Source organism: Trematomus bernacchii, unplaced genomic scaffold (genome assembly GCF_902827165.1).
Source record: "Trematomus bernacchii unplaced genomic scaffold, fTreBer1.1, whole genome shotgun sequence".
In the NCBI taxonomy this organism is placed as follows: Eukaryota; Metazoa; Chordata; class Actinopteri; order Perciformes; family Nototheniidae; genus Trematomus; species Trematomus bernacchii.
This window is the reverse complement of record NW_022987876.1, coordinates 1,384,105-1,406,280: the sequence shown is the minus strand read 5'-3', so window position 1 is coordinate 1,406,280 and position 22,176 is coordinate 1,384,105. Positions and strand designations below refer to the sequence as shown.

Below are 22,176 nucleotides of genomic sequence, written 5' to 3'. Positions count from 1 at the left end.
TTGTAAATCAGAAAGTTACTCACCAGTATTTTTGAGCAGTTGCCTAGCAACACATTTGGAGTTAAAGCCCCTAATGCTGAGCATATTGGATAATCAGCGTTACACAGATCACTAGTTTCATCTGAACAGACTCTGTTCTCTGCCTCTGGGTTCCTCTCCGTGCTAACAGCTGACCGTGTCCAGTCAACAGCTCCATCGTCTCCACTGACTAACTCCATCACACTCTGCTCTACTGCTGCCATCAGCTCTGCTCACACTAAAAGGGGAACTCTGGTAGGAATCAACCCTCCAACACAGTATTGAGAGAGAAAACAGACGGTAATGAAATCCTTCATAGTAATGTACGTCACGTTAAAGGGTTTGATTTTGTCACCGGCTCCGACAACATTATGGAAAGGGAGCCTACAGAGAAATGAATCATGTCTCTTCTGAAAAATACTAGGAGAGTTGATCTGCGCCAGTGTTGTCATAGTTTGTCGTAGAGTAATCTGAAATATTTTACATGTCATTGCTGACAACATGTGGAGTATTGCATGATTTCAGAAAAAGACTTCTTCACTAATTCCTGAGGTGAAGGCTTACATTAGCATTGATTTGCAACCCTGTTACTGTTATTGTAGTAATTACAGTTACAGGGTTTTAGTTTCTGCAGTTCAATGTTTTATCTTTAGTCAAATTAAATGTTCATGTATAATTAAAAAATATAAAAATAACTTTATTTTAGTCTAACATCTCACTAATGTAAACAAAAAAAAAGTTGACCATTAATACCTGAGCTAGCCAAATCAATTATTTGTAATGGTTTACTACCTGTTTTTCTCAAATACATAACAGAATATTTTAAAATAAAGGGTTCATTTTTCTAAAGTTTTTTTGTCTAAATTCTCCTCTAATTATGGAACAATCCTTAAACAATCTGAGGCAAAACAAACGTTAGTAAACGTACGAAGGATTACATTAAAGCCTGTTTAGCAGCTGTAGTGCTCTCGCTCAATACTGAACACATTTGTCACTTAGAAACAAAAACGTTTGGAAAAAAGGGTCCAGGTTGAAACATCCAGAAGTTCCCCTTTGAAAGACCATTACTACAATTCTATCATTTGGAGACCTTTTGTTCCAAAATGACGTTACAATTTCGGATTGATTGATTACAAAAAATATGTAACAGAATCCCTTTAGAACAAAACTCTTCTTTTTGACGTCATCATAATAATTGTATTGTTATCGTCCATTTACTGGTTGGCCTGTCAATAATCATTCTATTAATTCATGTTTCTTTAAAAACATCTCTGCTACCGTCTGCCTCTTGAGCTTTTATCACCACTGGTATTTAAAGGGGAACAACGAGAACTGTGTATTAATGTATAATGTACAGAATACTAAACTGTAAAACACATTAAGAATATTATTCTATGTTCCACTTGTTACTTATTATCAAGCATGTGACTGTTGTTCCTTTTTATTTATCAGGTCATGAATGTATTCTAAGTCGAGGATTGCTGCCGGTAGTAAAGTGTAGGATGCATTTGCTGTTCTTCAACCCAGACCATAATGAAATGTTGTTTTCCTTCAGCTGTGTTGAACATGAGGAACCTTCTGGTACAGCCGATTAGGCTCAATACAATCCAGCGGAGCAAATATATTCATCATGTTGACGTTATTTACCCTCGCCTATTACTCATTTCTGACTTGATTTACAGCTGTAAATATTATGTTAATTGCTTTATCAGGGAACAAATAGTCCCCTGATCGCATACATTTTGAGTTGCAAAAACTGATTTTCTGTTGACACCACTGAGTACCACCTTGTAAGTAACTACGTTTTCTGAATTATTACTGCAACTTGGTACCAAACGTATCTGTAGTTGCCGCTTTTAACCATAGTCCAATTTCTTAATTTGATCAGAACCAAGATTGCATTGTAAATTGAAATAATTACAAAATATCTCCGATCCCTGATGCTGGATTGAAAACATGGCTCTTAATGAAAGTTATATAGAACGGTGAATCGTATCCAGTTAAGGCTCAGATTGGTAGACAAAGTTCATCGGACCAGAACACTTTAGGCAAACGGTCAATTGAAGATTTACATTTTAGACCAACCTGTTAAATCATTTGGATCCTAAACCAAATTGAATCTTGAATGAAGCAATCAGAAAATGAAAGTTTGGTGAAATAATGCCACATGTTCACATAATGGTGTTTTCATTCACGGGGCAGTCATTTCTTATAAATGATGAATACAGTGTTTGGTGCTCTTGATTGGCAGTGATTCTACCAATCAGAGGGTCGGTGGTAGGATCCTTGGTCCCTTTAGGATCGTAGTTTCCTTGGGCAATAATCTAAACCATTATTTTATACCTGGCATGGGCAACAGGTGTTAGTCTCCTGGTGAGCAGTTGGTCTTTTATGGTAGCATCTGTCTCTTAGTGAATAAACACGTTTTAACTTTAGACCATTTGTGATCTCAATAACATTTGGATTCCAAACTGTCTGGACACCAAAATGGAAATGCAGTTTACTTTTGGTAAACCTATACAACTATTGTCTGTGAGCTTTGCCACTTAGAAAAAGAAGATTTAATCTGTTCTTCGGACGCCTGAATGATCCTGGCACAGATAGTGTTCAAGCCAGTGAGTCTTTAACACTAACATTATATAGATAACTTCAAACAAAAGGGAAACAGCATTTGACCAAAGTCTGGGTTGAAGAGCAGTGCTAACTTTAAGATAAGATATTACCATGCCTGTCGTAAGTAGACTCCTGTACTGATGTTGCTTCACTATGGCAGTCCTCTGTTCATTAACACGTAGTTCCCTTCTATCCCCCATCACCATCATCCCCGTAGAAACCCTGTTAACTTGGCAGTTTTAAAACTGAACGAGCAGGGCCTGTTGGACAAATTGAAAAACAGATGGTGGTATGACAAGGGAGAGTGCGGCACCGGGGGAGGGGACTCCAAGGTCAGATCACCGTAACCCCAACGGGTAACGACAGGCAATGCCACACCGGGGTAACCGGCAACAACCCACCGCTAAAATACCAGGCGTAAAACACTCCGGACGGCCCCACAGAAAACAAACAGTTGTAGAAACTCTGGATCCATCAGGTTTATTCACCTTGTTGGAGACTTCCCAGCTTCTGATCCAGGGAGTATTTTACAGACAAACACGTAGAAAGATTTTCATCAGGAAACAGGATTACATTTAGAGTCCTTTAATGAAAATGTGCAGCAGATTTTCAACATGATCGCTTTTCATACAATCATTTTTAAAAGAGTAATTTCTTAATTTTTAACCAGGTTCAGGTATTACATTACATTACATGTTACTTGTTAGACGCTTTTATCCAAAGCGACTTACATACTCAATACTGTGGACAATCCCCCACAGGAGCAATTTCGGGTGAAATGTCCCAGGGACACAACGACATGCAGTGGGGTTTGAACCTGTGCTCCCCTGATCCCAACACTAACGCACTAGCCCACTGCACCACACGCCTCCTGGTATATTTCAAATGTATAATATAACATAGTATTTGTACAGCAAAGTCTATAAATGAATAAAAGCTGACAGACAATACATCAGGATAATCCAGGTACATGAGCTCACTTGGTAAAATACCCCCTCTGATCATCTTACCTCTGAAGCCACTTCCTTGTATTCGGACAGTTTTGACTTCATCCCCCCAAAAGTGAAACGACAGCAGTCCTTAAACGTCTCTCTTTCACAAAATACAGAGGACATGTTTCCTGTTTTCGGCCAGCGGACTGATTTCGTTTCCCGGAGTGTTTTCAGCTCTTGCCGGTTACCCAAAGTGATATAGTAATACACATCTCGCACGTAGGGAGTCAGGCCAAACCAAGCTAGATGGAGTATTAACGCATATCACTTTTACGCTGACATTTACCAAGAGAAGTTTTATGTGTGATGTTCTTTGTTTTTCTTTCTGTTGTTGTTGTTGAGGTGTTCTCTGTAGCGTACCGAAACATCTGTACTGAAAATGACAGTTTTTTTATAAGATCTTTAGTGCTGCTGTAGCCGCCGCAGCTCTTTAACAATAACATAAGATAACATGGAGGTGCATAATGTTATTTATGTTATTTCCACCCCCTCCCTCCCCCTCCCTTCCTCCCATGGTTCTTTGAAGAATCCCAGTAAACCTAGCAGTACTGAAGCTCAATGAACAAGCCATCTTAGACAAGTTGAAAAACAAATGGTGGTATGACAAAGGGGAGTGTGGACACAAGGACTCCGGCAGAAAGGTCAGTTCTGGAGGATGCTCGGCCTGGTCCTGAGGTCATGTGTTGGTTTACCCCCCCACCCACCTTACCCCTTCAGACCCACACCCCCAAAACCCCCCAACTTCAGCAAGTACACTCTGGAAATAAAACGTTTTTCACCGGTTTTAACTTTCTTTTTCGTTGCAAATTTGATGTTATTTTGGTCCAAGTCAGTTACCTAGATGCAATTATAGTTTCTATGAGTTGTACGGATCCTGTTAGTTGGTGGACCCTTTTGTTTAAAAGATCTGCCGCTAGAAAGTGTAAAAAGTCCAACATTCCTCTATCTAGACGGATATTTTTACGTGTTGAATTTTTATTTTGTACTTAATCGGAACAGTTTCAGTATTTTCAAGATCTTTGACCAGAGAAGCCAGTTTGACACAACTCTTCAGGCTGAAGTTAAGGAGCTCTTTAAGATTTTTAACTTCAGATACTCAAACTCAGAGTCAGCTTTTTGAGGCTTGACAGCCGTTAAAACCTGTAACATTTCGTTAAGTTTGGACAGAATCAGGCTAGCAGTTCCCCCCTGTTTCCAGCCTTTGTGCTACTGTAAGCTAACCATCTGCTGCTGGTAGCATCATGCCGTCAAGATGAATAAAAGCAACAGATGACCCAAAGGTCCCAGAAGAGCCCATTTAAAGATGATTGTTGAACCCTAAATGGATAAGACGTCCAATTTGTAAAATATCTGTAATGCCTGGGGTCTGGCCTGGGTTGCATCATATTTACTTTGAAAGTCTAACACTTGAGTATAAAGTAGAAAATAAGAATGTTTACTGAAGTTTAAAATGCAAATTCAGATTCAGAACTTAAATTCCGTTCCGGGTCGCACAAAACTCTCGCTTAGCGATTAAAATGAGTGAACGTTGTTTTGTTGAAAAACGTTTTGTTTTTAGAGTGTAACACTGCTGCTCAGCTGATCCTTCTGAAGCGCTGGAGGAAAACCCAATCAAACATGAACTATTCTGATAACATGTGAAAACCTCCTGATTTCAATGTGTACTTGAACTCGAGTTCAGTTTATGAACTTTGCTCCAACAAAACTTGTTCTAAACTCTGCGTAAACCCTCAGATAAAACTCTGCAAATTGATGAGAAAATGAGCCGGACTTCAGCTCCTTCTGACAGACGTTCTCCGAGATAAGAGGTTTTCATGTCTGCACATCAGATTCCTTCAGAGGCTTTTCTCTGCTCAGCTTTCCTTCTGTTCTCCAGAATATTCTGTGGTCAGCACTGTGTCAGCCACGGACAGACAGACAGACCATGCTGGAAAATGTGACTTTTTACATCACTTTTAATCACCACTTCCTTTGTAAGCATCCTTATTATCTATTTTACATTTACATTTCAGACCAGCCTGCATCCTGGAGATTGGAGAAAAGTTTTCAGAAGAGTTTTTTAGTCGAGAGAAGCCAATCTGCGTCACAATCTGGCCGAGAAGAGAAGCTCCAGATTTATTTTACATTCACGTCAGATGTAAAAAGTCAGATTTTAAAAATGCAAATATATTTTCCTGACTCTCTGTCTGTCTGTGGCTGCTCACCAACACTTGATGAGACTGAAGCTACAGCCCACAGCTTTACCTCCCCTCCTCTTCCTCCCCTCACACACACACACACTCACACACACACTTTTGTCTCCAATCTGTCATGTACCTCCTGTTTCTGAACTGGCTGTGCGGCAGCCCGTCTCTAACAAACCTTCATCTGTGCCTCAGACTGAAGCTGCTGTCAAGAAAACACCAAATTAACGTTAATTAATTTGAAAAATCATCTTTTTCTCCCTACTTTTTCTGTTGCTGATTTACTTTTAAATTGTACAATGTTGACAATCGAGGCTTTCAAAATATTAATTTGTCTTACACAAAAAATGACAGTCGTTGGAAATAAAAGTCTTGATCTCGGGCTTCTGCCAAAAATGCTTCTGTAAAGACATGAACATTCGGAAAAGTGCCGATGTTATAATAAAGAAATAAAATATAATATGTATTTATAAAAGAAGCTACAAAAAATATATGTACAGGAAACTATTAGAAAGTAAATTAGCAAAAAGTAAACTTCAGAAAACTAAAGAAAAGGAAATGTCAGTAATTTCCAAAAATGAACTACAAAAGTAAACTACAAAAAGCAAACTACAAAAAGTAAACTACAGAAAACTACCAAAAAAGTAAACTACAGAAAACTACCAAAAAAGTAATTAAAGCTTTGCCCTGGAATTTACTTTTCTCTTATGTGTTTTCAGCTGCCTTGATTATTAAAAAAAGGTTGAATTTCAGTCTGACTTTGAACCGTCTGTTAGTATAATTTGACAGTCCTGATTGGTTGAGGCTAAACATGACAGTTTGGAGAGGAAAGCTCTCTGATAGGTTCTCCCCAACTCCCCATCACTTCCTGTTGAAGAGAGGCCCCGCCCACTTTGAGTGCTGTATCCGCCTCTTTTTGAACAGGCTGCATGCTATTGGATGAGAGGGGCTAAGGCCCGCCCACAACAACACGTGACGCATGATGCAGAAAAACAACCAGAAACTAAAGAACAACAAAATCCCAGTTTTTAAAGAAGGATTTTAGAGTTAACTTTAGTTTTTTTTATATATTGATTAGACAGAAGGTATGTATTATACACTGTGATGATAATGGGAACTGGTAGATAAGTTACTTTTCTTTAAGACAAAACATTAACACTAAAAGTCGATATAGATATGTTTTTTTTCTTTGTTTCCCCTCACTTTGCATTTTTGTGCATGAAGTTGCTTGTATGAAATATAGATATACGGTTTGTCAACGGCTGTGATCTGAGGCAACAAAGACGATAATAAATCCTCAGTACGAGATGAAAATTAAAAGGGCACTTCACAAACTGATCTTAATACTACATTACCCATGAGTCTCTGCTTCCTGTTTGCATGGACAAAGAGCCTCTCCAAAAATGTTGTCGTGGAATAAAAGATAATTTAGTTCAGCATTTAGCAGCACACCTAACATAATTTAAAGCTCTGTGAGTGGATGTTAAGTGCACCATGGGAATTGTAGTCAGTAACACTAGAATACATGTAATTATTATTAGTAATAGTAGTAGTAGGAGTAGTGTATACTTATTATTAAGTATATTATTGTAGTTGTTGCTTAAGAACCTCCAAGGTGTCATCATATTGCAAGGAAAGATGATTGATAATTGTATATAACTTTAATGTAGTACAGCAATAAAATAATAAAATATCAAATAAAAATCACGTGTAAAATGAGTGGAGTTTCCCTTTAGCGATCCGTGTCTCTAAAGCCTCTTCATCACAGCCTTTGAAAGATCATTTTGGGGTTTTTTTTATTAGTTTTTATCTCTGGGGGGATTTTGATGATGTCATTTCTATCTGCACCCTGATTGGCTCTCTCCCTGATCCCGACCCCTGCTCTGATAGGACAAGACGAGCGCGCTCAGTCTGAGCAACGTGGCCGGCGTGTTCTACATCCTGATTGGAGGACTGGGCCTCGCCATGCTGGTGGCGCTGGTCGAGTTCTGCTACAAGTCCCGCATCGAGTCCCGCCGGATGAAGGTGAGAACTCAACACGACTTCTCAGAATCAGAATCAAGTCACAAGGACAGATACAGGAAAACATTTACATAATGAATAGATAGTTGAGCTACTCACCATCCTTTGCTGTGGCCCACTGATGTTAACGATCGTAACTGAAAGGCTGCCTGCCAAACGTAAACATTCAGCCACGTGACTTACAAACTCTCTCTTGAGTTGTACACAAGACGGATCCTTTCTAGTCATAACCAGAGACTTCGGACCAGACTTGTTTACATCCGGCTTCTCCTTCTTCTTCTCCTGCTCTAATAGTGGCAGTAAACGCATGGTTTGAGGGGCATTATGACTTATTAGAATCAGAATCAAGTCAGAAGGACAGATACAGGAAAACATTCCACTGCAATAACTCTCTATAACAAATCACCTCCGGCTGGAGAGAACTCTCTGCTACAAAGCTTCTCTTGGACTTAAAATCACTTACACGTACATTCAATTTATATTCAACTTAATATTTAATATTCCATGCCTCACATACTTATGTATATATAATAACTTGCCTTATATTTGTTATTGTACATTTTGTAATTCAACATGTATATTTTCTGCTTTCTTGTTTATTTCTAGTCTTTTAATTGTTGTTGTACAATGCCATGTCTTTTCATGCTGCTGCAACGCAAACATTTCACAAATTGGGATCAAGTACTTCCTATCTTATATTTATCTTATCTCATCTTATCTTTATTGTTATTGCCAGGTACGTTTACACATACAAGGAATCTGCTTTGGTATCTGGTGGTGCGAACATAAAAAAATAAAAAAATAAGTTGCAAAGTAGGTAGGAAAAAAAAGACATATACTGTATTAGGAATATGGCGAACTATAGTGTATTATGTTATAAAGTGGAGTGCGGGTTTTTACTTTATAATAACATGAAGTCTGACAATTCCCCCCCACCCCCCTCCCACCTGAAACGCCTCCATTGGACCATTGGACTCCTTTGTTTACTTCTGGAACATAGTGACATCACTATGTAACACTCTATCTCCTATTGGCTAGTGTTCCAACACATTGTACGTAATAGGCTAAAGGGGCGGGACATCTCTAAGCGGTTGACCAATCACAACAGAGCCGGCCGGTTAACCAATCAGAGCAGACTGGGCTCTGGTTTCAGACAGAGGGTGAAAAGAGGTGCTGCAGCACAGACAGTATGAGAAAAATAAAGAGCCTTTTGAACATTAGAGCATGGAGACATGTCACAGTCGCGTCGACTTTTGCTAATAACTATTTAAATAGTGACAACTGAAGCACATCCATATCCAGACAAATAGTTTGAATTCCTCCCCTTTAGTTTTAAAGCACATGGAGACCTGTGAAGATAATAAAACCTCTCGAGGAGCGTTGCGCTCACTTCCTGCTGCGGAGGTGGAATCAGGAGGCGCTGCAGGAAGTGAATTAACGGATTTATTTCCAACACTCAGTGCTGATGCTGCAGCAGATTAACTCTGGATACACATCATTAACCTCACAGAGGAGAGACCGCTCTCAAAAACAACTTCACTGTGGCTACACACACACACACACACACACACACACACACACACACACACACACACACACACACGCACACACACACACACACACACACACACACACAAACACACGCAGACACACACACATACAAACACATAAGACTGCATGTGCTCTACAAAGTTTATGTAAAATTGAAATGTTTCTTTGGCAGCGGCAACTGCTCTTAAAGTGATTAAGTGGATAGTTCTTACAGTGGCTTGTAGTCCAATAAAATATCCCGACAGAGCAAGACACTATTAATAGTATTAATAATAAATAAACAAAAATCAGGTGATGGTGTCGGCTGCATTACTTTTAAGTTTACTGCGTGATGTGAAAGCTGCGTGCATTTGTTTTCAAACCCTACAACTTTTTAAACAAGATAGTTATTGTTGAGGTTTGGCTAATCGAGGTGTTTGAAGGTGCTTCAAACACAATTTGGATTTAAAATATGCACTTTATTGGCATCTTTAAACATTTAGGTAACTCTCAAATTTGCATCTGTATTTTCAGTGACGTGCGGTGAGGTTCATGGCTGGTGAGGCACTGACTCTTTCAGAGTCCGATTTACAAATAAATATTCTGTTATTTTCAAAAGCTTTTTTAGTCGGATGCTTCGATTCTTTCTAAACAGACCGTTCAACAAAAGGATACCCAAAATCTAAATATTGGATTGTTCTTTCTTAGTAAGATCCCATTTTCATTACAAATGTGGTCTTACCTTGACTTGAAGATGAAGTCCATGCTATCCTTCTGGACAACAATCTCTATTACTGTTTTGTAAAAGTTCTCCTTATCTTCCTGTAGTTTCAAAAGTCTAGTTTGTTGTTTGCGGTAGAATAACAGTAGCAACAAGAACCTGTGGGCTCACGTGCGCCCCCTTCAGTGCGGCAGAGGTTATGGCTGCCTCCCCTGGTGCTTTTTTCATTGCCGTTGTACGATGAGAGCAGCGAGCCTAAATATCATATATACGTGAAATAAGTTATTTAGAGACTATGGATGGCGAGGATAAATGTAATAAAGGGATCTACAAACATTACATTGGTGACCTACAGTGAGATGGTAACAGGCATGCGCTTAGGGCCCGCTTTCCAGACAGTTTCTGTGAGGTGACGCATTCTGAAGTGAGGCAGAGCTCATCTGTGCCTCACCTTACCCCACAGTAACTGTCTGGAGCGTGGGCACAAAATAAGTGCTCGCAATAAATGAGTGTCCGCGCTCCAGCCAGTTTATGTGGGCTTACGTGAGGCAGAGCTCGTCCCTGCCTCACTCCTCATCGCTCCCATGTAGCCTAGTTGTAGCGGAGCTCGGCAAATTTGCCGATTTTGGCTATAAGAAGCGACTGGAATCATACATAAATCAGACTTACAACACAGATCAGTGGAGACATTTTATTATTATTATTATTTAGTTTTTCTTTAGTTTTTTTTCCGTTACATTGGAGTATGACAGGTGACGCTCTGCCCTGCCTGCACGTCTGGGAGAGAACAAATATAGAACTTATTTAAAAACTGTTATGAAGTAAAACAATAAAGAGTTTCCGTGTTAATCTTTAAATGTTCTCTTCCTGCAGGAACTCATCGATGCCGCCTTGAGCTCCAACCTCGGGGGAGGAGGAGGAGGGGGAGGGGGAGGGGGAGGGGCTTATGGGGGAGGAAGAGGGGGAGGAGCTTATGGGGGAGGGAGAGGGGGCGGAGCCTCCGGAGAGAACGGACGCGTTGTGACGCATGATTTCCCAAAGTCCGGCGCTCAGGGTGTGCCCTGCATGGGGAAAGCTGCCGGCATGGGACTGGCCTCCACCGGCATGTGACCCTAACGGAGGCTCCTGATTGGACGAGACGCTCCTGCCTGTCTGCCTGTGGGTGAGGAAAAACAGGGTAGTAAAGGTTAGATTAGGGTTCGCTAAAAACCTGGTGTTTCCCCCAAAGCTTTACGTCCCGCAACACACTGAGTCATTTAGTTTAAAGAAAGTTAAATGTATCTTTTATTTACACTTTACAACCTCTTCCACTTTGACTTTGACACTCGTTTACTCGAGTAAAAGTCAGAGCATTATCTGAGTCAAAGAAAAAAGCAAATATTTTAATTTTTAGTCGAAATAAACTTATTTTTTTAATGAGATTATATTGAATATTTCCGTCAATCCTGTTAAATCTTTTTTTTTTATTCTCTGTTGAAAAATGAGACGCACAAATGTACTTTATTTTAAGCTACCTTCTCCTTTAAATACATATTATCTGACAGCTTTTACAGATTCAGATTATTAGCTAATGCAAAATATAAATCCACTCGTAAATACATTATTTAATATAATTATACTTTAAGATATCCAACAGCAGTATATCAAGTCAAACATGCATTCAGGTTCTTTAAACTGAGTGCTGTCTATTTTCATCTCATCAGGAAACACCAGGTTTTTAGAGAAGAGATAAAGGTGAGATGAGAGTAATGAGAGTATAATGATAGTATTGAGAGTAATGAGAGTATAATGATAGTATTGAGAGTAATGAGAGTATAATGGGAGTAATGAGAGTAATGAGAGTAATGAGAGTATTGAGAGTAATGAGAGTAATGATAGTATTGAGAGTAATGAGAGTAATGATAGTATAATGAGAGTAATGCTAGTAATGGGAGTAATGAGAGTAATGCTAGTAATGGGAGTAATGAGAGTAATGAGAGTAATGAGAGTAATGAGAGTAATGAGAGTAATGAGAGTAATGATAGTAATGCTAGTAATGGGAGTAATGAGAGTAATGCTAGTAATGGGAGTAATGAGAGTAATGAGAGTAATGAGAGTAATGAGAGTAATGAGAGTAATGAGAGTAATGATAGTATAATGAGAGTAATGCTAGTAATGGGAGTAATGAGAGTAATGCTAGTAATGGGAGTAATGAGAGTAATGAGAGTAATGAGAGTAATGAGAGTAATGAGAGTAATGAGAGTAATGATAGTATAATGAGAGTAATGCTAGTAATGAGAGTATAATGGGAGTAACGGGAGTAACGAGAGGACAGACGGTGTCTCTGCAGCGGCAGCAGGAGTGTTCCCTGAAACTCTGATGAACAGAGAGCACCTGAACACACCACGAGCTCCTGCTTAACGAGGGCTTAACAAACTCTTTTTCTACAGCGCTGTCTTAAAGCCTCCTTTTCTGCAATAACGGACCCGGAGGAGGGGGGGGGGGTTATTTTATTGACTATATCCTCATCCTTCACACGTTCACGGCACTTTGTCGAGAAGAGCATGTTCAACTTTCTAAACACATGTTGCTGATGATGATATCTGATCAGTGTTTGCCTCTTTAATAATATGAATTATTATTATAATAATAAGTTTAAAGACGGGTGTGTCCCACGCTGAGTTTCTGCACATGTTTTATTCCTGCAGCAGCATGACGACAACAAGCAGCTGTTTCCTCAGAAAACACCCAGAAAACTGACATCAAGTCAACAAATAATTACTTTATATGATTCATTTCTGCAAGTAATTGGAAATTCCTGCGTCAATAATCAAACTGTTTGTAGTCACAGGACTTTTATTTTCATTTTAATCACAGGGGAATTTCAGTGTGCTTTATTTATTAAAAAAAACATCTCTATACAAAGCAGGATGAACATAAACTGAATTAAAGAGAGGTAATTGAAATCAATTATAAATAAGAAATACGTGAAACATCTTCCAATAAAAAACCGGAAAATATGAATATTCCAATTGCAAACAGCAGAAAGGAACATTTGACACTTAATCTTGGAAAACTATTATTATAATATCATTTTCAGTGACAGATAAAGATTCCAGGGGAAAAACTCTATAAAACACGTCAAATCTGCTGTATTTTAATTCCTAAAATGCTATTTTAATACTGCACGTGTTTCCTAAAATACATTTAAAACAATACAAACCATAGAGACTGAAGCTGTAAATTCATATAGTTTTACTGATTTGTGATTTTAATGTTACAGCTGATCTTAAACTTCCTCTTAATGTCATAAAAAGCTCTCTCTGCAGCTCGGTCCACTTTTGATACTGAAACTGAACATCAGGAATAAAACGCTCACATTTTATGATACGAATGATTCATGAAAAACACTTTGTCTGAACAATGTTATTTTGTATTGATTTATCTGTTTATTATCTTGTTGATTTGTTAACTTCATTCAGACCAGTTACTCTATTTAATAAAAACTCTGAACATGAAATCCAAGTTTGTCGTCTTTTGTAGTTTCAGATATTCCTTCGGATGAACCCTAACTAAGGTTCAGTTACTCCACATTTTCTACGGCATACTATACTCTGACATTCTTCATAATTCATTTCACAACATATTATAATATGGGGCGAAGCCTGCGAGATAGTTCAGGCAGTCAACTTGAGCACCAATGATACATTAACACATGACGCGTCCCTCTTACAACCAACCAAACACAATCTCCTAAACTTGCCGCTCTATTTAAGCTGCCAGATCTGCCTGCCTCTGCCTCGCTAATGCTGCTGCTCTGTCACATTGCTGATGCGTTCACGTGCTGCTGCTCGCCTGCCCCACCACCACCCCAGCTTCCACCTGTAGGCTTGGGGGATAGTTATCTAATCATCACTCAATGTTCTTTGTTAATCTGTGGAGCGATGAGGCCCGAGCCTAGACGCCTAACTCAAACTATATGCTGCTTCTAATAAACATATAAGAAACACGTGACTTGTCTGACTGAAACAGTACGGTGGTCCTTAGTGCCATGTACATTTTCAAATTCATTTATTTTAAGCTCCAACCACCGGAATTCATTATGATAGTCAAGAAAACTCTCCTGGTGAATTGTATTCAAATTCCAACAACATGTACCCCTCCCTCATCAACCTTGAAGTTTAGCCTCAGTAGGGTGGTCCTTAAAATTGAAAGTGGGAAAGTCTAAGCTCCAACCCCCAGAATTCATTCTATTAGTCAAGAAAACTTTCCGACTTTCAATTTTAAGGACCACCCTAATAATATATAAGTTTTATGGCTGAACAGCTGCAGTACATATGGGAGACCAGTAGTTTGTATACAGTAAAGGCCCGGACACACCAAGCCGATTTTGGCCGTCGGTGGGCGTCAGGCCGACGATGAGCGTCGGCACGCCCTACACAGATTGGTGTGTCCCGCACCGTCGTGTCTTTTCAGCCGGGCCGACACCTTTTCGGCCGAAAACCGGCAGTCGGCCAAAGGCAGTCGGCAAAGAAATCACTCTGTTCGCAGTTCGTACGTGCTTCTTGGCCGTCGGCTGAAGTCTTTGCGGTGTGTTCCAGTGCGACACATGGCCAAGACGCAGGAGACGTGAGGCGACACAACAGTCGGGGGTCCGTCTGTGTCAGTTCTTTGGTGTCAGCTTGGTGTGTCAGGGCCTTAACAGGGACATGTTTATGACATTTGTTCATGATATTTCTTTCAAAATACATTTTTGTAATTTTATATTTCAAAATACTCCACATGTTACATGATATGTATTACAATGATGTATGCACTGATTTATTAAGACATTTGATCAAATTGTAAGGACATACAATTACATTTGTATGCAATTTTTTACAAAATACTATGACTGTTTTTAAGATATTTCTTTCGACATACTATAATACGACATATTTTACGGTATTTTAACAACATACTACAATTTGCCCATATATATATGTATACATACTATACGATTACATATTTAAGGTTATCTTTGACAACGTACTATAATATGATTTTGTAAGTCATATACAAATCACAATGCAGTGTGTCATATAAAATAACCTCGAACTTTAACTACTGAAAATAGGCATGTATATATTTATTACATTTCCTTATGAAAAATGTTGATTTCCAGCCTGACTTCCCCCAGCATTGTCTCTGAGATATTCCCTGAGCGGTGTCTTTAATATCCTTCTCCTTCGTCATGTTATGTAATAATGTGTTGATACTCTGAGGGTGACACCAGGAAGTTAAATCAGATGTATCTCCTATTTCCAGCTGGACGGGAGACTCATTAACTCTCTTTATTTCACGTCTATTGATAGTGAACAAAATCTTCTCAGAGTGACGGTAGCTGTCAGATAAAAGAGACTGATATCCACTTACTTATCTGGCATGACCAACTGGCAGAAATGGCACTTTATAGGAGATGTAAAGACGTACATATAAAACTGCATGATTATATCTGACAGCGGGAGACGTTTCTGATGAGCATCTCTTCCAAATCCGACTGACGGGGAATCTGAAGCCAAACAGAGACTCTGGGGTTGAGATGAGAGGCAGCTAATGTACAACATACAATACTATGACGTTTATTACATACTTTTTACAACATAAAATAAGGCCTTCTGGGATCTTTTTAACAACATTTTTTACAATTTCAAGTTTCAATTCAGGGGGCAGCGACAAATATATAAGATGGTTTCATATACCCAATTAAAGGTCCCCTATTATACTGTCTCAGATATATACAGAACCTGTCTCTGATTGGCTGAAACACCAAACAGATCATTGCAGCATCCCATAATCCCCTCTGTTTCAGCCCTGTTTCCAAAGTGCTGATTCTCTGTCTGTTACTTTAGATGAAAATAAGGAGCCACTCCCCACGCCCCTCTGAGAGATATTTGGTTAAAAAGAACTCAATAGCCGCGTTCACACCAAGTATTTTGCCGTACTTAGTTCCCAGCACTTAGTTCCCAGCACTTAGTTCCCAGCACTTAGTACCCCCATGGAACTAAGAGCCGATCGCATTCACACTTCTTCTTCTTCTGCTTTGGGTTTACTGGCAGGCCGCAAACAACTTCACGGCATATACTGCCACCCGGCCGGAAGTCCCCGGAGTTGGGGACTGGCTTCAGTAGAAGCTGCTGGGACTCCCAGCAGCTTCTACTGAAGTCTTCCGAGTAAATCGCCAGAACGCCGACACCTCCTCATCTCCACCGCTCCCACGTTTTCTTTTGTGTTGCCATAAGTTAGTCTCTCTCCGTTGGTGCGCGGGGCTAATGCTAATGGTAATAATGCTAATGCCAGCAAATACAATGGCGGCTTCAAAAAACTTTTCAGAGTTTTACGGGCCGTGGTTTGCAATTCGCCCAACCAATCAGAAATTGGTACTTTTTTCTCCCCAGGATAGTATCACCTCTTGCAGGTAAAAGTTCTCTGAACTAAGTTCTCTTTTTGGTGTGAACGCAAAATTCCAGGCACTAACGGAACTAAACGGGAAAAGTACTCCGGTGTGAAAGCGCCTAATGCAACCTGGTCTCACCAGAATGCGTGACCCCACCACAACTCCTTAACACCGCAGTGCGTGGTGGAGTCACGAACTTTGCTACATTTACGTGTCTGCACCACGCAAACAACCCCAATGTAAAGTGAATGAGGCTCCTTTGTCGTGGTGCACACACGCATTTCTACAACGTCCAACATTGAGCTTTTATTCTATAAAACGTTTTTAAAATCTACTTTATAGCTTGTAGTAACTCACGGGAGGCTTCTTTTATTTTATTTGTATTCATAATAATTTTTATTTTTCGTCAGAATGTATTATGGTGCATTATTCACCAATTTTTGTTCTCAAAAAACAGTGCATTGTGTGTAATACAACTGTGATTTTTATTAAATGATATGTGTCAAATAGATTGTTCCCTTTAGTTAACGTTATTTAAAAGATAATTATATTCCTATTTGATCAAGTCCCCTTTATTGTATTACGGAGAGCAATGTGAGCGTCCATTCCCATTGGATAACGGAGGATTTTACACTTTCGATTCGGAGAAACAAATATTTTTTCGTAGTGTGTGGATGGCATTACACTACCCAGAATCCTCAGCTATTGTTCCGCTTTGCCTCAAGCATACCTTGGTTGCTGATTGGCTAATGGTTACACAAGACAACAAATCATTATGACATCATAAAGTGGCCAAAATCTGATCAGCTCATTTTCAGACAGGTTTTTATATAAATGGATCAGAACCTGTCCCGGTTTTGTGTATAACGTTTTTAAAGTTACTGACAAACAGGAGGCTTTGAAAATAATGTGTTTCATAATATAGAGTTCAGTAAAAGGAGTCGATCCCTGATGGCTCTTTCTGTTCTTTTTGCTTCATGGATCTGTGTCCTGGAACAAAGTCTAGTCTACTCTCTGCTTTATTCTCTCTGGACTCAAACCCCCCGATCGTCTTTATGCCTTTCATCCGTGTTTCTGTCCATTAGCTTCTGCTCCCAGGACCTTTTCTTTAATGTTGTGGTGTCCGGAGGGGGGACATCATATCACGTAACACCTCATTACTCCTCCGGCTGAGGGGGACGACAGACGGGGTCCAAACAAATCTGACAATTAGACCTAGAAAAGACCCTGATTACAGTGTTTGTGGACCATTAACTTCCACTGCTCGCCCTTGTGGAAACTTCCAGAAGAACAGCGGAGATGAGGAGGAGGAGGAAGAGGAAGAGGAGGAGGTGTTACTGCAGATCTGCTGTAAGCTATCAAGCTAACGTAGCTAACCTAGTCATTTCAGATATACTGACAAACTTTTACAGTTATGAGACGACTCACTCTGAGACAGAGGCCCAATCCCAAACCACTCCCTCGACCCTACCCCTCCGTGACGGAGTGAACTCCGTCTGTAGCCACACTCGCAGCTCAACGAGGCTCCCTCCTGTCAGATGGAGGGAGTAAATACAGCGGCAAGCTTTGGGACGGCCTCCCCTCTCTCCGGCAGAAACAGGAAATGCCGTAACTGTATGTAACAACGGTTTCAAATCAGCATCTCTTAGACCAAAAATGTAAATTAATAACTCAAATACAACTACAAACATCTTTCATTGTGTTACTTTTTCTGTAAAGCTCTTTTAGTTTTAAACCTGATGTTTATAAGCTTCTTAGTTTTTGCAACAGTCTGTAAATATACACAACTTTATAATAAAATGCACACATTTACCTTTTTCTAGACTAAACACAGGTACGATCCTAAGTTAAAAAAATATGAGGTTATCATGACGTTGTTAACATCGCAGTTTATCAGTGGATGTTTGCTGGAACTACTTTTTAACAGCGTGTTTCCTGATGGACACACACAGCGTGACTCCGGTCAGGTAGAGACCGGTCTCAAGTCAGCACCGCTGCAGACTCGCTGTTTGAGGGCTTGATAGCCCACTCCCCCTCCACACCGCTCCACACTCGTTGGTTTGGAACAGCACTTAATGTGGCGGACCCTCCGCGCGAACGCGCAAACGGAGGGGTAGTGTGTAGGGGTAGGGTGTAGGGGGCGGTTTGGGATTGGGCCAGAGACAGTTGTTCAGCTTTATAATCCCAGCTGTGTGCGTCACTCTTTAGTGTCCCCTGGTCTCCAGCTGTGTGCGTCACTCTTTAGTGTCCCCTGGTCTCCAGCTGTGTGCGTCACTCTTTAGTGTCCCCTGGTCTCCAGCTGTGTGCGTCACTCTTTAGTGTCCCCTGGTCTCCGTTGTGTTTTGAGCTTCTTCAGCGTTTGCTTTCTGCAGCTTTTGGTAAACGCTGCGCATGTCTCCTCAAGTTGCTGAATGTCCTCTAAAAGCTGCATGTGTTGTCAAGTTGCTGAAGATGTTTCTTCATGTGGAACATTTGGGTTTTTATATCTGCATCGTTTCTGAAGATGCAGCACGTTTGCACCTGTCGGCCTCCGTAGGATGCTATTTAAAAAAAGCATGTATACATGAGATTTGAACACAATAAAGATGGAAAAATAAAGTTGAATTTGGGTGGATGAATAACAATTTCAGTTATTTTTGTTGGTTTATATCTTCCAAAGTTATAAAGATATTTTTAGAGCAAAATCTTCTCTTTTATTTCCTTAAAAATTGAGTTTCCAACGATTCATTTACACATTAAATACAGCAACTTATTCCTCTTTGAACACATTACTGACATGTTTCACAGCCCATGATATTCTGTGTGGGAGGAACACAGAGGAGCAGAAATCATATGTAATGTCACAATACACACTTACATAACCACATTAATGTTAATCAACCACTCTCGTATATGTGATGAGCTCCGCTTTGTATCGAGGGATTATAAATATCTCACATGACGGACGATTTACGGACGATTTATGCAGAAAACATCTGTTGAAAACCGTCAGATAAGAAGAGAAGAGACTAACAGGAAGAAGGAGTTCACGCTCTCAGAGAGGATTATGGGAGTTTAACGTGAGCGTCAATCACGAGAGGAGCCGATTGGCTGTCAGGGAATTAGGGAAAGCCAATCAAAGTGTGCAGAATGTAATTAAGGTCCTTTGGTTGACAGAGAGACTCGTTATCAGCCGCCGCAGATAGAGCTGCGATTATAGCCGCTATAATAACTGCAATTATTGGAGCTGACCATCATGGGGAGGAAAACCTGCGTCACTCTTTTTACTCAATATTTCACAGGAAATTCATAAAAAATACTTATTTTCAGTTTGATGTTAAAGGAGTTATTCCATCATAAGCAGAGTTATAGTGCTTGTTTTTTTAACATTAAAGCATGGAGACACTACATACTGATATACACCTGAACATCAGCAGGAGAGGACTCTTTAAAGTAGAGACACTACATGCTGATATACACCTGAACATCAGCAGGAGAGGACTCTTTAAAGTAGAGACACTACATACTGATATACACCTGAACATCAGCAGGAGAGGACTCTTTAAAGTAGAGACACTACATACTGATATACACCTGAACATCAGCAGGAGAGGACTCTTTAAAGTAGAGACACTACATCCATATTCTGCTCCTGTAACAGTAACACTACTATAGTTAATGTTCTGTATCACAGCGACACCAAGTGGACATTTAGAAACACTTCAGAAGAGCTGAAACAACCCGTTTAATAATTATATAATAAATGATGGTTTAAAGGAAGATGAAGGTTTAAAACGTTTGACTGCTGTAAAATATATTTGTAAAAGTACTTCAAAAATGTAACTTTTAAATGGAGAAACATACCCCAAAAAAACCTTTAAAAACAGCTGCAAATCCTCAGATGAAGCTGGAGCAATGACATTATAATTAATTTAATAATGACGTTTCCAGTTAATATGTCAATTTATAATTTGACAATAGTTACAACTGCTGACAATAATTAATATATTTAATATTTAACACATCAGATCTTATAAACTACATTTGTTCAATGATTAAAGCTACATGTAGTGAAAAAAAGTAATCAAAAGTAATTTTCCTCCGAGAAAGAATTAGAATACAAATGGTGCAAATATTTAAATTACACCTCATAATAATTGTACTAAAAATATCACCACTGATTAAAAGCAAAGAGTGTTGTAAAAAAAGGACCAAATTAATAAACAGTGAAAAAAAGTCTAAATGTAACATTAATTTCTTTAGTGAAACAATATGCATTAAATATATAAAGATGCATTAAAATAAAAAACATTGAAAACATTTAGAAATACAAAGACTTCACCAGTTTTTATAGAAATAATTTACATTTAAATTTGAAGCATGTTCAGTCGTGTTGTGCTGACAAAAATGTGTTAAAGGTCCCATGTCATGGCCATTTCTACTGATCATAATTCCATTGTTGAGGTCTACTAAAATAGATTTATATTGTTCAATGTTCCAAACTCACATTGGTTTCTCATACAGCATCTCTGTATAGTATGTGTATTCACTCTCTGTCCTAAACGGCTTGTTGGAGCTCCTGCCCCCCCCCTCCCTGTGAGCCCAGTGGCCGTCTGCGAGACAGCAAGACACAGCGAAACCCAGCCCGAAACACACACACACACCCGCAGCCTGGCTGGGAGTTTGTGTGTGTGCTCAGGCTGAGTTCCGCGGTGTCTCGCTGTCTCGCCGACCCCACACCAGTGAGCCAGCTCACACTGTCCCGCTGCTCGCAGCAGCGAGCCTCGCAACGTCCCGCCGTGTGTGTGTGTGTGAGGAAGTCCGCGGATTGGTCCAAACGTAACGGCTCCGCGGAATGGACCAATCTGCGGAGCCGTTACGCTCCGTCACTATACCCAAATACGTCACTATACCCAAGAAGTAAACAATGGAAAAAGAAAATCCCCAACGAGGCGTTCTGGGGCAGCATAGACAGGTCTTTTCTGTGTTAGAGTTTTACTCTCTACAGGGTGCACTTTGAGGGTTTGTGACTCTGCAGACCGTTTACATGCAGAAAAACTTTCATAACACACAAGGGGACGGGTAATAACCAGAAAAGCATGACATGGGTCCTTTAAATAATAGTCCAAAAAATATCAAATTTTAATCCAAAATGTGTGAAAACACAAAGTCAAATTTATTTTGATTTAGCTCTAAAAGAATTTTAGGATGAACGAACAATATTCGTAAATAACTTATTAAACTATATTTACTATTACAATAGTTGCCAACAACTTCATCTGTCTGCGTACTAAGAATATCATTTGTTGTTTGTTTTTAGAAGTAAAAAAACAAGTAATAAAAGGAGGTATTATATTTACAAATAAAACAGTTTTTAAGGTGTAGTGTCTTCAGCATTCACTATAAGTCTGAGCTCTCAGGTTACACTGAAGCAGGTGTGTGTGTGTGTGTGTGTGTGTGTGTGCGTGTGTGTGTGTGTGTCCTAAAAATACCTGCAGGTTGTTAGTCATTTACAATAATCCCTGTACAAAGAGGTGTCAGGTGACATCTTATAAAGCAGCTGCTGTTAAAACTAAAAACAAAAATAGCTCCACATTATCAGATCAGAGTTGTATGCGCCTTTGCGGCAGTTTAGTAGTTAAGTAGTTGTTTTTCATGTATTTCATTTATTCAAGTCTCTTGTAACCCGGTTGGCCCCCTTAG

At 39.6% G+C, this 22,176-nt stretch overlaps 1 protein-coding gene across 2 annotated transcripts in view; it reads left to right on the top strand.

Annotated features, from left to right (window-relative positions):
- Positions 1 to 11,546, top strand: part of gria1b (glutamate receptor, ionotropic, AMPA 1b) — a 64,920-nt gene extending 53,374 nt beyond the window's left edge. Inside the window, exons 16-18 of one of the 2 annotated variants that reach the window (XM_034113983.1) lie at positions 4,150 to 4,264; positions 7,697 to 7,831; positions 10,953 to 11,546. In XM_034113983.1, the coding sequence (XP_033969874.1) occupies positions 4,150 to 4,264; positions 7,697 to 7,831; positions 10,953 to 11,189 (487 nt within the window). In that variant the 3' untranslated portion in view covers positions 11,190 to 11,546. Of the gene's footprint in view, positions 1 to 2,848; positions 2,964 to 4,149; positions 4,265 to 7,696; positions 7,832 to 10,952 lie in introns of both variants that reach the window. The other variant, XM_034113984.1, reaches the window with a different exon arrangement.
- Positions 11,547 to 22,176: the final 10,630 nt, after the last annotated feature.